This window comes from Podarcis pityusensis (genome assembly GCF_964106645.2).
Source record: "Podarcis pityusensis genome assembly, chromosome: 15".
Taxonomy (NCBI): Eukaryota; Metazoa; Chordata; class Lepidosauria; order Squamata; family Lacertidae; genus Podarcis; species Podarcis pityusensis.
Window position 1 is genome coordinate 34031701 of NC_138040.1, and position 15400 is coordinate 34047100.

The 15400-nt window shown below is 48.8% G+C and overlaps 2 protein-coding genes and 1 long non-coding RNA gene across 4 annotated transcripts in view; 2 read left to right on the forward strand and 1 right to left on the reverse strand.

The window, feature by feature from the left end:
- LOC308463895 overlaps window positions 1–15400 on the reverse strand; it is a 288783-nt gene that overhangs the window by 257099 nt on the left and 16284 nt on the right. The window lies entirely within an intron of this gene.
- PKNOX2 (PBX/knotted 1 homeobox 2) overlaps window positions 2828–15400 on the forward strand; it is a 434276-nt gene continuing 421703 nt past the window's right edge. For both annotated transcript variants that reach the window (XM_080982483.1, XM_080982489.1), the window contains exon 1: window positions 2828–2943. The gene's annotated coding sequence lies outside the window, so the exon portion shown is untranslated. The remainder of the gene's footprint in view (window positions 2944–15400) is intronic.
- On the forward strand, window positions 2951–5351 carry LOC308463816 (uncharacterized protein). Its single transcript, XM_080982581.1, has 2 exons — window positions 2951–3459; window positions 3499–5351. The coding sequence occupies exon 2, from the start codon at window positions 3807–3809 to the stop codon at window positions 4932–4934; it is 1128 nt and encodes a 375-aa protein (XP_080838707.1). The 5' UTR covers window positions 2951–3459; window positions 3499–3806; the 3' UTR covers window positions 4935–5351.

Consider the following 15400-nt stretch of genomic DNA (forward strand, 5'->3'; position numbering starts at 1 on the left):
AAGAACGGACCTCCAGAATGAATTAAGTTCTTTTTTTAATTTTTTTAAAATAATATTTATTACTTTTCCAATTTAAACAATTTAAACACTACAAAAACAGTACAATACAATACAAAAACACTACATAACATTAACACATTAAAGACATTAAACTAACAAAACAAAACAAAAACAGTTTAAAATAAATCAAACAATTTCAAAATCTTATCTTTCATTCACTTATTTCCACGACCTCCTCACACCTCCCTTTTTGTATTCCACTTCTATTAATTGTTTCAGCAATTCCTTTCCATCTTCCTCTGTTTTCTATCCTATAATTATCTTAACACATTCTAACCTTATTTTTTCCTTTAATACTTTATTAATCTATTTATATTTAATTCCTTATGACATTTCTACTAAAGCCATATAACTTCATTCCAACATTTTTCTAACATTCATTAATTTTACAGTATTTCTGTAAATAGTCTTTAAACTTTTTCCAATCTTCTTCCACCGACTCTTCTCCCTGGTCTCGGATTCTGCCAGTCATTTCCGCCAATTCCATATAGTCCATCAACTTCATCTGCCGTTCTTCCCGGGTGGGTACAGAATGAATTAAGTTCTTAACCCGAGGTACCACTGTACTTCTTAGGAGGTTGCACAGAAGGCAACATTTCACCAGGTATATTTTTTTCCCTATCACAGAACAGCAGTGAGCGTGAAAGTAGCACATGGTGGAATCTTTTACATGCAGCTTTTCAGTGTGCAGAGGCAGTCTCACATTTGGCCAGGGGCTGTGCACACACTATACCTTTAAAGCACATTTCGGCACGTTCTTTCCCTCAGTGAATTCTGGGCACCACAGAGTTACCTTTCCCAGAAACCCTTAACAAACTGCAGTGCCCAGAATCCCGCGAGGAAAAGGAAGTGCTGCGAATGTGCGTCAAAGGCACAATGTGTACACAGACATGTGCTTCCGGGTAAACATGTACTCTTTATGCTTTTTTAAAATTCAAACAAGATGAATTTTAACAGGGAGAAATGTAAAGTATTGCACTTGGGCAAAAAAAATGAGAGGCACAAATACAAGATGGGGGACACCTGGCTTGAGAGCAGTACATGTGAAAAGGATCTAGGAGTCTTGGTTGACCACAAACTTGACATGAGCCAACAGTGTGACGCGGCAGCTAAAAAAGCCAATGCAATTCTGGGCTGCGTCAATAGGAGTATAGCATCTAGATCAAGGGAAGTAATAGTGCCACTGCATTCTGCTCTGGTCAGACCTCACCTGGAGTACTGTGTCCAGTTCTGGGCACCACAGTTCAAGAAGGACACTGACAAACTGGAACGTGTCCAGAGGAGGGCAACCAAAATGGTCAAAGGCCTGGAAACGATGCCTTCTGAGGAACGGCTAAGGGAGCTGGGCATGTTTAGCCTGGAGAAGAGGAGGTTAAGGGGTGATATGATAGCCATGTTCAAATATATCAAAGGATGTCACATAGAGGAGGGAGAAAGGTTGTTTTCTGCTGCTCCAGAGAAGCGGACACGGAGCAATGGATCCAAACTACAAGAAAGAAGATTCCACCTAAACATTAGGAAGAACTTCCTGACAGTAAAAGCTGTTCAACAGTAGAATTTGCTGCCAAGGAGTGTGGTGGAGTCTCCTTCTTTGGAGGTCTTTAAGCAGAGGCTTGACAACCATATGTCAGGAGTGCTCTGATGGTGTTTCCTGCTTGGCAGGGGGTTGGACTCGATGGCCCTTGTGGTCTCTTCCAACTCTATGATTCTATGATTCTATTCTATGATTCTATGCTTTTGGTCTAAAGCAGTGGTGGGAAGGGGCCTGTGGCTCTCCACATTCTGTTGGACTACAACACCCATCATGGCTGACCATTGGCCTAGCTGGGCTGGATGATGAGTGTTGAAGTTCAACAAAATTTGGAGGGCCACAGGTTCCCCAGCCCTGATTTATCTGGAAGGGCAAAAGCCCCAAAGCACATTGTTTTTCTTCTTCCTCTACCTCCCAAAATATCCCAGCCTATTTCTGTTTCCAAAGAACTGTAATAATATCATGAAAGATTTGAGCAGGGCTGTCACTGATTGAAGAATTTTAATTGATTGATCTTCCGCCTTCTGACAGACTACTTGTTAATTAAATTTAAATAAATTTGCGTATTGCCAAAAACCTCAGTATTGTGGCCTTTTTAAACAGAGGCAGGGAAGGGAGTGCAAGATGATTGCCAATTTAACGAACAAAAGCTACCAACAAGTGGTTATGTTATTTTCCCCATTCCCTCTCGCAGCAACGCGAAGAAAGAGAACAGCTTTGGGAATCACTCTCCGGTAAAAATACAGGCGGGGTGGAGGCAACCAGCCAGCATTAAAATCCAGTCTCTCTTAGTCCTGTGTGCCCTTTTCAGAAACCTCAACATGCAGGAATCCGCCGGAATCACGGCAGGCAGGAATCAGCACCACGTGCTGTTGCAGTTTAGTGCACAGAAACCGATAAGTTGGCAACTCTTTAAGCCGCAACATTCCTCCAGAACTGCAGCAAGAAGAACTACCAAGGATTTCCTTCCGCACCAGCCGGATTGTGCCCCTTCCTTCCCTCTAAGTAGAGAGCTAGAGATGCTCTGTTTTGGGACCCATTGGGAGAGCATCTCTGAAAGCCAGCAGGCAAAAAGCTCTGGGAAAGGATCTCCTCTTAGCAGCGGAGGCGGCCGCTTGAAAGGCGAGCGAGTCCGCTAGGGGGAGACAAGCCGGCTGGGAGCGCGAGTGCGCGCGGGTGCGCGCTTCGCCTGTCGAGCACCAGCGCTCGGGGCCGGGCTGGGGGCGGTGCGCGGGCGGCAGGAGGAGGTGTGCCCGTCGAGGGCGGGGCCGGGCTGACGCGCGGCAGGGCCAGGCAGTGAGTATAGGCTGCGCTGTCAGGCCGGTGTCAGTCTGATGAAGATTGGCATGCAGGTAAGCTGTCATTCAGGGAGCCGAGTCGCGGCGCGTCGCAGACTCGCAGGGGCGGGCAAAGCGGGCTCTGCGCTCGCAGCAGCAGCAGCAGCAGCAGCAGCTGCTGCTCCCGCTGCTGTGCTTGCAGCTGGCTGGGCAGCAGGCACCGGCCACGAGCCAGGCTTGCGAGCAGGGGAGGGAAAGGGGGCACGCGGGGGCTTTCCGTGCAGCGCCGTCGGGGAGACGCCCCCCGGTTTCTCTTTTCCTCCCTCCTCCTTCTCCCGAGCCAGGGACTTTGGCTGAGCTCTGAGCCTTTGACGGGCAGGACAACCGAGCAGCCGGCCGGGGGGGGGGGGTGGTAACGGACGGAGGGAGGACGACTTGCGTGGGGGGACAAAGCGGGCTTGGAGGGGACGGTGCCGTCGAGGAGGGCAGAGGTGGAAAGGACTCCGTGAGGATGTGTTTGGAGACGGGCGGGCGGGCGGGCGTCTTTCTGGGTTCCTCTGCAGGTGCGAGGCTCCGTGGAGCGGCGGTGGGGTGTTTGGGGAGAGGCAGGCGCCCAGATATCTCCCGAAGCTGTCGAGGCGCAAGAACTGGGTTCGGAGGCGCAAAGGGGACCCTCCAAGGCCGAGTGGGGTGGAATGTGGGGTGGGGTGGGGTGGGGGAGAGACTGGCATGGGGTTCTAGGGGGCGGAGATAGGAAGGGGGGAGGAGAGGCGCGAGATGCGGAAGGTTTGCGGGGCTGCCTTTTGGCTGGCGGAACCGCAAAGTTGAGAGAGGACGGGTCGGGAAAGGAGAGAAGAGGGGTCGAGGAGATAGAGACCCGACTCCTGGAGGCTGTGCGGGGTTCGATGGCGGGAGACTAATTTGTGGGGGCTTTGAAGATGATAGGCTTGGGGCGCGGGGAAAGAATGACACCCCCCCCTTTTCGTACTTTTGAGCCGCGAGCGGTGCAGGAGAAGGTTAGGGAAGCCTCGCCGGTAGCGCTTTGGACGGCTCCGAGTGCCGGCAGTGGCGGAGGCGGGCTGCTTCCGAGACGCGTCGTCGTCCAACTTTTGGGATGCACCTCGGCGGGGGCTGTTGTTGTTTCTTCTTCGGAGGCAGAGTCGGGAAGAGCTCCCGGGAAGCTGCCGCTGGTTCGCTCGGGGAGCCGGGAGAACGCAGTTCGAAGTGGCGGTGTTGGGGAGAGACCCTCGCTCAGGGCGCCACGAGACTTGGCGGCCGGCGGCCTATCTGGGGGGTTTTGGAGCGCATTTTGGCGGAGCGACTGGGGAGGAGGGGGCTTGTTGCCGGATTCTTCAAGGGGGCCTCGCGCTGGGCCGGAGACCCGCTGCTGGGGGGTCCCTGGGCCGAGTTGTCAGCACGGCCTGCTGAAGGGAGATCCAGCCGATTGCGCGACGGGGACGGCCGGGGCTCTCCGGCTAGGGCGCGCGGCTGGCTGGCTGGCTGGCGAGGGAGCAGGTGGGGAGGAGGCGGGGGACGGCGGCGGCGCTCTGCTGGAGGGGCGCCCGAGGCAGAGGCGGCGACCACCCCCGCCAACCTGGGCGGGGGCCCCGGTGACCGAGGCCGGGCTGGTGCGCCTCGTTCAGGCAGACTTTCTCCGGCTCTCCTTTGCTGCTGGCTTGCTCCGTCTGCCGAAGAGACAAAGGGGCGCGCGTCGCTGTCGCCGCGGGGGGAGAACAGGCTGCGCTCGCTCGCTGGCTCCCTCCCCGCCCGAGCCTTGCGCGACGGCAGGCGCCCGGGGACGCGAGTGGGGCTGGGGGAGCAGAGCCCGGCTTGGGCAGGGTCGCTTGCCTCCTCGGGCGGCGTCCGTCTCCCGGGGAAGAAACTCCGGCCAGGCGCTCGCCGGAGAGCAGGGAGAATCGCGCTCCCGGGCTGTTCCGCCTGAGCAACAAAAAGATCTCCCTGTCTGTATGTTGCCGGCTAGGGAGTTCGATGGCGAGCGGATCTCTTGCGCGAGGCTGCGATCCGGTCCGCGCTGCCGGTGGGAACGCGGATCCTCGTCGAACTGAGCAACCAGGGCGGGGGTGATGGGGGCGCGGACGCTTTCGCCGGGGCGCTCGCCGACTTGGCAGAGTTTCGAGGCCGTTTTCTCAAACGAAGGAGAAACCCCTTCCTAGCATCCATCTATTTCTTTAAACGTCGCGAAGCTGTTTTTAAGTCTCATTTTCCCCATCCCCCTCCGAATAAAACCCACCGTCAGGAAATCGGTGGCTCTCTGTTTCCCGCACCTAGGGCAGCGCTTCTTAGCAATAAACCCCTTTGAACTAGGTGGGATTTACTTCTGGGTAAACGTGGGTTGGATCGCGCTGCTGCTGCTGCGTTAGACATTATTTCGCTCCCACGTTTGGGCTCTAGGCGAGTTGGTTTCGCAGGAAGTTGTTAATAAAAAATTTAAATAAATAAAACTAGTAGCACTGTGATATTATTATTTTAAAAAAGCAATATAATTTATTATTATTGTTGTTGTGATCATGCCGATCCGATGATAAAAATGCAATTATATATGTAGTTATATACAGTGTGTATATATATATATATATATATATATATATATATAATATATTTCTTGCGATCATCCCCATCTGGAGAGGGTCTTCGAAGAGAGCTCTGGTCCCAGCTTATCTTCTCCCTCCCTTTGACTCGCTGGAGAGGGAACAGGAAGGCGGAGGCCGGCTTGGAAATCTGTCTTGTCGTTTTCTGACTTGTGCGTCTCTCACCCTCGGCGTGTTTGCCTCGCTCGGCGTTTGTTATGTCTTCGATTCTGTCTCCTGTCTCTCTCTTCCACGCCGCCCCCCTCCCAAGACAATAGGTCATGCACACCGAGATCCCGGAGAAATAGCAATAAGTTATGAAATCTCATTGGTGCGTGGTGACCTAAAGAAATCACTTTGTTTGTTTGTTTGAGGCACGATTTAGTAAACTTCCAAGAGGCTCCAGCGGACTAACCTTTCCGGTTAACAGCTCCTCTTCCTTTCCTTGGAGAACATCTCTCCGTTTCTTGGGATCTGTGGTCCCGATGGGGGCTTGTTGGGCTGGCGCCGTTTATTCTTCCTTTCTCTGTCTGTCCCCCCCCCCCTCTATTCCCAGCTTATTTCTCTGGCTGCCTGCGGGTGTTTTTGCCTGTATGTCATCCCCCACCAAAAGACCCCTGTCTGCCCCCACCTCCAAAAGGGTCCGAGAGCCGCCTTTGATGAACTCCCAAACCCAGTTGCCTCCCGAGTTCAGGAGCAAAAAAGATTGGACAAAAACACTTGCAGCAAAGCTGGTGATGAAATAAAAGGAGTGTATTGCACCATGTTTATCCCCCAGTGGGACTGAGCAGAAGATCTGCTGGACTGGCTTTTAATAATAACTTAAAAGAAAAAGGAAAAAACACCCAACACCAAAGCTCCCACTTTCTCTCTTTGGCTGAACTCCTCTTCCAGCCTTTGCTCACCTGGTCTCCTCCAGTTGTAGCACAAAACAGCTGGAGGGCACCGCGTTGGGGAAGACTGAGTTAGCTTAAAGGATTTGAAATTGACTTAAGGAGAAGGGGAGTACGGTGGGGAGCGTCAAGGCTAAACCAGTTGTGCATAAAGGTGACTTTAAACTAAGCTGAGTTTCCTGGTCTTCACCTTGGGATATAATCAGTGTTACACGTGGGGTGCTTCTTTCCAGAGAAGCCCAAGTATAGTGACTGGAACATACTGATTAAAATCTCCCTTTCAGATCATTCTCCTCCTCCTCTCCTGCCTTTCCTTATCTAGGATAGTTCCTTTCCTGCCTTCCAAATAGCTGTCATTTCTTTAACCTTAGACTTACACATTGAGGTCCTCACCCCTTGAGCTTCACAGCAGCCCTGCAAAGCAGGTTAGGCCAGGGACAGTGACTGGCCCAACGTCACACAGTTTATTTCTTACAGCTCGGCTGGGATCTGAATCTGGATCTTGCTGCTGCTTAGTCTGGCTCTTCAACCGCTACAGCACAGTGGCTCGCGCTTGCTGGCAGTTGTGCCTTGGTCTTCAAACAAGCCCCATGGAGGAAAACTCCTTGTATTTTGAAGTCTGGTTCGGTTGTGAGAGCCTGAAGATACAGCCCTGCCTGTTATCTGTATTCACCCAGCACTATCCATGCATACAGCAATCCCCAGAATTACCTGAGGGTGGGTGGGTAGTCCTCAACTCCAGAAATGTGGTTAGGACCTGGACATTTCTCAACCTTGTTGGTTTATTGCATTTATATGCTAACTTTCCTCCAAGGAACACAAGATGGCATTCTTGTCTCCCTCTCTCCCTATATTACCCTCACGAACAACCCTGTGAGGTAGGTTGGGCTGAGAGTTGGCCCAAGGTCACCCAGTGAGCTTCATGGTCAAGTGGGGATTTTATCCCTGGTCCTATACTCTAACTCAGATGTGGGGATTCTTAGACCCTCCAGATGTTGGTGAACTACATCTCTCATCTGCCCTGGGCATTTGACTCTAACCCAGATGTGAGGATTCTTTGTACCTCCAGATGTTGGGGAACTGCATCTCTCATCTGCCCTAGCCATTTGATATGCTTACTATAGCTGATGGGCCACCAACATCTGGAGGACCAAAGGTTCCCCCCTCCTGCTCTAACCAATGCACCACATGCTTCCTATGGAAATTAACTACTGACCATTCTCCCTAATTCCCCCAACTCATCTGGGGAACGAAAGACCAATGGAAACTAACATGGAGGGAAACGTGGATGGGAAAGAGCTTTTGGGTAGCGGCCTTCTTAAGCTAGAATGGCCTATACTTCTGTGGTAAAAATGGAATGCTTATTATTGCCCTTACAGTCTGCCTGTCTGCCAAGGAGCTCAAGGTGGTGAACCTAGTTCTCCACTCCATTTCAATCCATCTACAGCAGGAATGACTTCCACACCAGTGAAACTGGTCAGTTTCATTGCAGACCAGAGTGGAGGGTAGACCAAGTGAAAGGGTCGGTGTGTGAATGATGTAGCTGGACCAGAGTTATAGGGTTAAGGGAGTCACTGTGGACAAGAGAGAGTCTACAAAACAGATGTCGGACAACTCAGATCTTGTTTGGATAGAAGGCATCTTTGGACGAGTGACAACTGCAAGGAGGGTGAATTGCAGCTGTAAATACACCTTCCTTTGTTTGCTGTACATTTATATTAACCTCATTACAAGCACAGTATTTGTGTCTCTTATGCATGTACATCAACAGCAGGGGAGAGACTTGCAATCACTTCCTTGCAGCATGTTGAAATCTGTTTGTGTCATCCCTACTCCTAGCTCTGCCTCTCCCCCCCTCCACCACCCACAACTCAGCTCCTGCCAAAAATGTTAACTATGACAAACCAACCCCACTTCATAGTTGCAGTCAGAATAAACTGAAATAGGAGTAGTTTGTGACTGACATAACTTAGCCTGATTGTAGAGTTATTTTGGAAGGTAGTTTGTGTGTGAGAGTGAGCGAGTGAGTGAGTGAAACCATCCAACATAGAATTCAATATCAGATTATAAAGTAGAGCTCCAAAATAAGGTTGCACGGAGTCCTTGAGTGCTGGGCTTCGTAAGTCTGAAGTGTCTGGCTTCATCCATTTCAACTTTAAATTAGCCTTCATATTTTTAGAAGAGGAGTTTTTAACAGGAAAAATAAATAAATATCTCAAGTAGAAATCAGACACTCTGGTGTATCCTTTCATCTGGGCCGCTGCCAAAAACAGATCTACAGCCTTGAACCCATGAGATAGCACCAACACACTCTTGCTCCTTTATTGATCTCTGATATGAAGCTCATGGCACTATCTTGTTCTGAGCGAAGAGTATTGGTCCACCCAGCACAGCGTTTTGTGCAGCTGACTGGGAACAGCTCTTCAAAGGTCTTGGGGAGATACCTTGATGCCACTGATCCTTTCCACTGAAGATGTGAAGAATTGAACCTGGGACCTCTTACGTGGAAATGTAGACCACTGTTTGAGGGATATATAAGGTTCATCAACATAAACTGAACTCTGCTCCCTCCCTGCCCCATTGCTGCCCCATGCCTTTTGCTGTCTGTAGCCACCTTAACAAGACTTAAGCCTGACGTAGGAAGAGCTCTGCTGCATGAGGCCAAAGGCCCAGTTAGTGCAACGTCCCTTTCCCACTGTGGGCAGCCAGATGCCACTAGGAAACCAGTGCAACCAGCGGGAGCTGAGTGCAAGAGTGCTCTCTCTGCATTTGTGATTCCTAGCAGCCAGTATCCACAGGCCGTGGAGGTAGATCCCAGCCACAAGGCACCATGGCCTGCATCCCCGAACTCATGGGGCGGTGGAGAAGCTTCTTGTGGCTCACATAGCCCAACCCATGCAGATCCCATAGCGTTTCTGCCTGCTCCTGGCTTCCTTTTAATGAGCCTCTGGAATTTAATGGCCTGGAATGAAAATGAGCTCAGTTGCACCTTGGGGAGACGTGGGTGCTATTCAAGGTCGAAGATGAAGGAAAGATGAATGTAGGAAAAGTCCTGATGAATCTGATCTGAGACTTGTCCAGTCCAACAGCCTGTCCCCCTGCAGTGACCATGCAGGTGTCTGTGGGTACAGTAGTCCTCTCCTGATGCTGTACCCCAGACACTGGCATTCAGAAGCATGTCACCACTGGTGCTGGTGGCAATATGCAGCCATGATGTCTGGTAGCCATTGCTAGACGAAGTCATTAGATGGTAAAGCTAACCCCCTTTTTAAATCTTCCCAAATTGGTGGCCATCTCTCATTGGATCTCATGGGGCCAAATCCATAGCTGTCAACTTTTCCTTTTTTTTAAAGGGAAATTCTCTTATTCCGAAGAGGATTCCTTGCAAAAAAAGGGAAAAGTTGACAGCTATGGCCAAATCCCACATTTTGATCTATTCTGTGTGAAGAAATGTTCCCTTTTGTCTGTCCTAAAATCTATCATTCAGATTCACTGGATGACTTATGAGTGAGGGAGTAAAACTGCTACCCGCTTTCTCTACACCATGCTTATTTCTAGATACATTATCCTTGTTTTATCTACTTTCTTCTCAACTCGAAATCCCCCAATGTTCTTCATCTTTCCTCATAAGTGAGTCTCTCCGGCCCCTCAATTAATTCTGCACACCTTTTTCTGTGCAGAACGTAGAGCTGTGTTTACAGACAGCTCAACAAAGCAGTTGTTCCTCACTTAAGAACAGCTAGACTAGAGCCCAGGCAGGGAATTGGTGGCCTTATGGATGTTGTTAGACTACAATTCCCATGAGCTGCAGGCAGCATGTCCAGAAGATTTATGAACTGTGGTCCAGCATCTTGATGCCCCCCCCCACATCTGGATAGGTCCTGTATCCTGGTTCGTGCTAAAGAGCCTACATCACACCTGTGAAGCTTTTACCTGTGTTGTATCTCGAAACGAAAAGCGCTGACCATGCATATGGAGCTGAAGGGCCATGAAATTCAAGGGTAGCATTCTACACAGACCTCACATGTAATCTAAGGGGATGCTCACATTAGTGGCTTAAAACACAGCTAGGCAATTACCCGTCTCCAGTGCTTTTGGAGATGCATTTGCATGATGTTTACATTAGAGAGGGGGCAAGACTGTCTTCACTCAACGCACATGACCTTTTTGGCTTCCCCACCCCTGCAACCCCAACTGCCCCGCCTCTTCCTGAAGTTGCCAACTGCACATGCATGCAGATGTGGCATCGTGATGAGGGCGTGGGACTAGCTAGGACCTAGGAGATTAGGGGTCAAATCCCCACTTGGCCAAGAAGATCATTGGGTGACCCCGGGTCAACCACTGCCTCTTAGCCTGACCTACTTCACAGGTTTGTTGTCAGGATAAAAGGAGGAGAACCATGGGTGCCATCTCAAGTTCCTTGGATGAAAAGGTAGAACACAAATGCAATAAATAAATGAGAGATGAATGAACAAGACGAATACATAAAATGCCGTGGCTGTTAGGGTATGCTCACATAACCGCTCCAGTTTTCTAGTCTGATGATGATGATGATGATGATGATGATATATTTATACCCCGCCCATCTGGCTGGGTTTCCCCAGCCACTCTGGGCGGCTTCCAAGAGAATATTAAAATACAATAGTCTATTAAATACAATAGTCTGATTGAAGCCGGTTTGAGAAAAAATGCATCAAGCAGCAACATTTGTCAAGAAAATACAGGCACATGGAACCTTACGAAAGGACAGTATGAGTGGATTCTCCGTGCCCTGACCACAGCAGAAAGACTGATACTGATGAACTGGAAAATAAAAATGTGGCTCCCTTCTCTGATTGGATTGAAGACTTATACAAACTCGCAACATATGAACAACTTGCATATAAACGCAGACTCGCCGTGGACAAATTCAATGATATTTGGAATCCATTCTTACAAACATTGTAAGAGGTTAAGATCTGGTGAAGTACCACAACGACTTTGTAAAGTATGAAAAAAGAAAAGAAAATGCAGGCTCTCTATGGTTTGTTGCTAGTGGTGTGTGAATGTGCCTTCAAAAACTGGGTGCAGATTAAGTGGTACTGTGAACATACCTGGAGCAGAAACAGTGGTCCACTTATAACTGCAGCTGCCAGTAGAATCTTCTTAGCTACTCTATAGGAAATAGCCACTAGAGGGGGATGAGAAGCATAGGTTTCATACTTGTTTGTTTTTAATTTTATCTATTTTTATTTTTTAAACTAGAAGCCTCACATTACTTATGCCAGGTTGAGATGTATGCATTTTCAAGTGTTTTCCCCACCTCTTTGTGTTCTGCAGCCTACTCTCCTCTCTTCTCATTTATTACCATAGCATCGTCCTCTGTGCCCCTCTTGCAACAGCACTCATGCCCTCTCTGCATCACACACTCGTTCATGCCAACCAGGATGCCACTTTCCTGCGCACCTGGCTGTCCCCGTGCAGGCAACTGCTCCCGAGGCTTAATACAAATAGGTGCTGCAATAAAAAGTAGCAATGTGGAATGCTCCTCTTCAGCGTGCCAGCTAGCCAGCCATGCCCTTTCCAGGATATTCCATTCCTCCCCTCTCCAGTTTTCATTTCCCAGCTGCTGACAGTCTGTCCCCACCGAGCTTGCTCCATTTTCATTGGGCTATGCCCTGTCTTATATACACATGCGTTATTTGTTTTTCCCTGTTTGTACGTCTGCAAACTTTCCGTTGTGTCCAATGCTTGCCCTGCTCAGAGTAGACTTACTAGAGCCAACTGAGGTTCATTAATTTCAAGGTTCCTCTTCTGTGCAGAGAGAGGAATGGGTTTCCAATGAGTATGTAAGAATGAATAGTGTTTGTTTGTTTTTTATTCACAAATAAAAGCTTTGCAGACTTCTGATTCTAGGCTCGATTCGTAAGGAACACAATTGCATCAGTGCTGCAGAGAGACTTGGCACTTTGCTTCTTGATGCATCCAAAGTTTGTGTTCAAGAACAAGATGCCTGATGTATTTAAGAGGAGGGGAGATAAAAGTGAAACTGTGGAAGTTGTTGATCTGTTGGAACCTGAACTTAAAGGGTTTAGATTCCCAGGCGGATCTACACTCAGAAGAAAGCTCTGCTGGCTTCATAGGTACAGTGGTACCTCGGGTTACATATGCTTCAGGTTACAGATTCCACTAACCCAGAAATAGTACCTCGGGTTAAGAACTTTGCTTCATGGTGAGAACAGAAATCGTGCTCCGGCAGTGGGAGGCCCCATTAGCTAAAGTGGTGCTCCAGGTTAAGAACAGTTTCAGGTTAAGAAGGGACCTCCGGAACGAATTAAGTACTTAACCCGAGGTACCACTGTACATTGTTTACAGGCCAAAGCGAGACAGTAGCAAGGAAACCTTTTTCTCCTGTTGGTTCAACTTCGGCAGTGTGAGTAAGCTGAAGTGGGAAACCTGTGGCACTTCAGTTGCATACCCTCCAACATTCCTCAGATGGAAATAGGGACATTTCTCACTACCTCCACACTAACCTCCCTCAACTCTCCATTTTTGCCCTCCCCAGCAGAGCATTTTTACCGCCACTACATCAATGAGCCGCAGCACACATGCCTTCCACTGTCCTGAGAAAACCCCTCAATCCTGATTTTATTTTATTCTTTGGTAGATTTACAAAAAGAAAAACACACCCCATTTAATAAATTTTAGAAAGGGGCAAAATTAGACATGGACACACAAAGCATTGTTTTAAAATAAATCAAGGCTCCCTCTTTCTTTCTGACCATGGAGGGTCTGCCCCTGTAATGTGAGGCTAGGCTTCAGAGGCAGCAGTAGCCTCTCCTCCTTGCCTGTTCTCTGGCAGCCACAACAACAACAACAACATAATATATTATTTATACCCCACCCATCTGGCTGGGTTTCCCCAGCTACTCTGGGCAACTCCCAACAGAATTAATGATAGTAATAAAAAAGCAATAAAACATCAGACATTAAAAACTTCTCTAAACAGGGCTGCCTTCAGATGTCTTCCAAAAGTCAGATAGTTGTTTATTTCCTTGACATCTGATTGGAGGGTGTTCCACAGGGTGGGCGCCACTACCGAAAAGGCCTTCTGCCTGGTTCCCTGTAACCTCACTTCTCGCAGGGAGGGAATCACCAGAAGGCCCTTGGCGCTGGACCTCAGTGTCCAGGCAGAACAATGGGGGTGGAGACGCTCCTTCAGGTATACTGGGCCGAGGCCATTTAGGGCTTTAAAGGTCAGCACCAACACTTTGAATTGTGCTCGGAAACGTACTGGGAGCCAATGTAGGTCTTTCAGGAGCGGTGTTATATGGTCTCGGCAGCCACTCCCAGTCACCAGTCTAGCTGCCGCATTCTGGATTGGTTGTAGTTTCCAAGTCACCTTCAAAGGTAGCTCCACATAGAGAACATTGCAGTAGTCCAAGCAGGAGGATAACTAGAGCATGCACTACTCTGGCGAGACAGTCTGCGGGCAGGTAGGGTCTCAGCCTGGGTACCAGATGGAGTTGGTAAACAGCTGCCCTGGACACAGAACTGACCTGCGCCTCCATGGACAAGCTGCTCAAATGAGGAGGCCAGTGGCAGTGGCCATGGAGAAGCAATGGGAGGCCTATGCCATTGCTGATACCAGCTCATCCTGCTCTCCAAGCTGGGCACTGGTGGCACTGGTGGTGGAAATAGGGATATTCCTGGATCAAATTGTAATTTTTCATAATTCTGGGACTGTCCCTGGAAAATAGGGATACTTGGAGGGCATGCATGTTTCTGGACACAGTTCCCATCATCTCCAACCCTGGAATAAACAGTGGAATAAACAATGGCTGCCTAGAGCAAGCTGTTTGCAGGAGACCGTCTTTGAACTGCAGCATTAGATAAGTGACCGTTTCTCAGTCTAAGGCTGTCACAGGCCCATCAATGAAATCGCCCTTGACTACTTGGTGGTAAAAGTCTTTCCTGGAGGGGGCCCTGTGTAAGCAATTGCTGAGCCTCTCTCCTCTGCCCCCAATTTTCTCAGTGGTGCAGTAAAGCACAGTCATACCTTGGAAGTCGAACGGAATCCATTCCAGAATTCTGTTCGACTTCCAAAATGTTCAAAAACCAAATCGCGGCTTCTGATTGGCTGCAGGAAGCTCTGTTGGACGTTTGGGTTCTGAAAGAATGTTCACAAACTGTGTTTGCGGCATTCAGGAGCCAAAACATCCAAGTTCCGGGGCATTCGGGATCCAAGGTATGACTGTAAGTTTAGACTTTAGGGCTCAGTGGTCCCTTCTTTGGATGGTAATGTGTATCATTTCAAGTGTAGTAAGTCAGCCCAGCTTCATTTTTTCTGAATGGGACCCTTCACCTCTGCCCACAAGTCCTGCCCTGATGCACTGCATTCACTGAGGAATACAGGTACATGGAATATTTCTGTAAAATTTATTTATTTTGTCCTGCGCATGTTTCTGCTGTTCAGGAACAGCAGGATAAAGAAGGGACAAGAGCTCTTCTGCATAGCCCTTGGCTCTATATGGCAGGAGAGAATTGGAACGCAGTAGCAACACACAAGGAGGACTTAGAATCATAAAGTTGGGAGGGACCTTGAGGATCATCTATTCCAACCCCCTGCAATGTAGGAATATGCAGCTGTCCCATACAGGGATCGAACCTGCAACCTTGGCATTATCAGCACCACGCTCTAACCAAAAATACCTAATGATAGGATGAGATCTAGAGGTCCTCTCCTGCAGAGCGTGGTAATCGCTAGGTATATAAGAGGGTGAGACTGTCTTTTCACGCTTTTAACCTAAAATAGGCATTTTGGGACTCTTTGAACTGAAAGTTGCGTTGCAGAAATTCAGGAAAAGTGTGAAAACTGAAGGATAATTCCATTATGATCTGGCTGTGATCTGTCCAGGAAGTGTTTGGTTCAATTCAACTGAGAATGCAGACTGAACATCCTCCAGCTGTCCCTACTATGTGCCTGCACAGGTGTGTAAATTTCATGTCACATCCCTGAAATGTATCCTAAACTCTTTTCTCCTAAGGGGTAAAATTTTCAGTCTCCTTCAT

Coding starts and splice junctions, on each gene's coding strand:
- LOC308463816 (XM_080982581.1), top strand. CDS start 3,807: ATGATAGGCTTGGGGCGCGGGGAAAGAATGACACCCCCCCCTTTTCGT.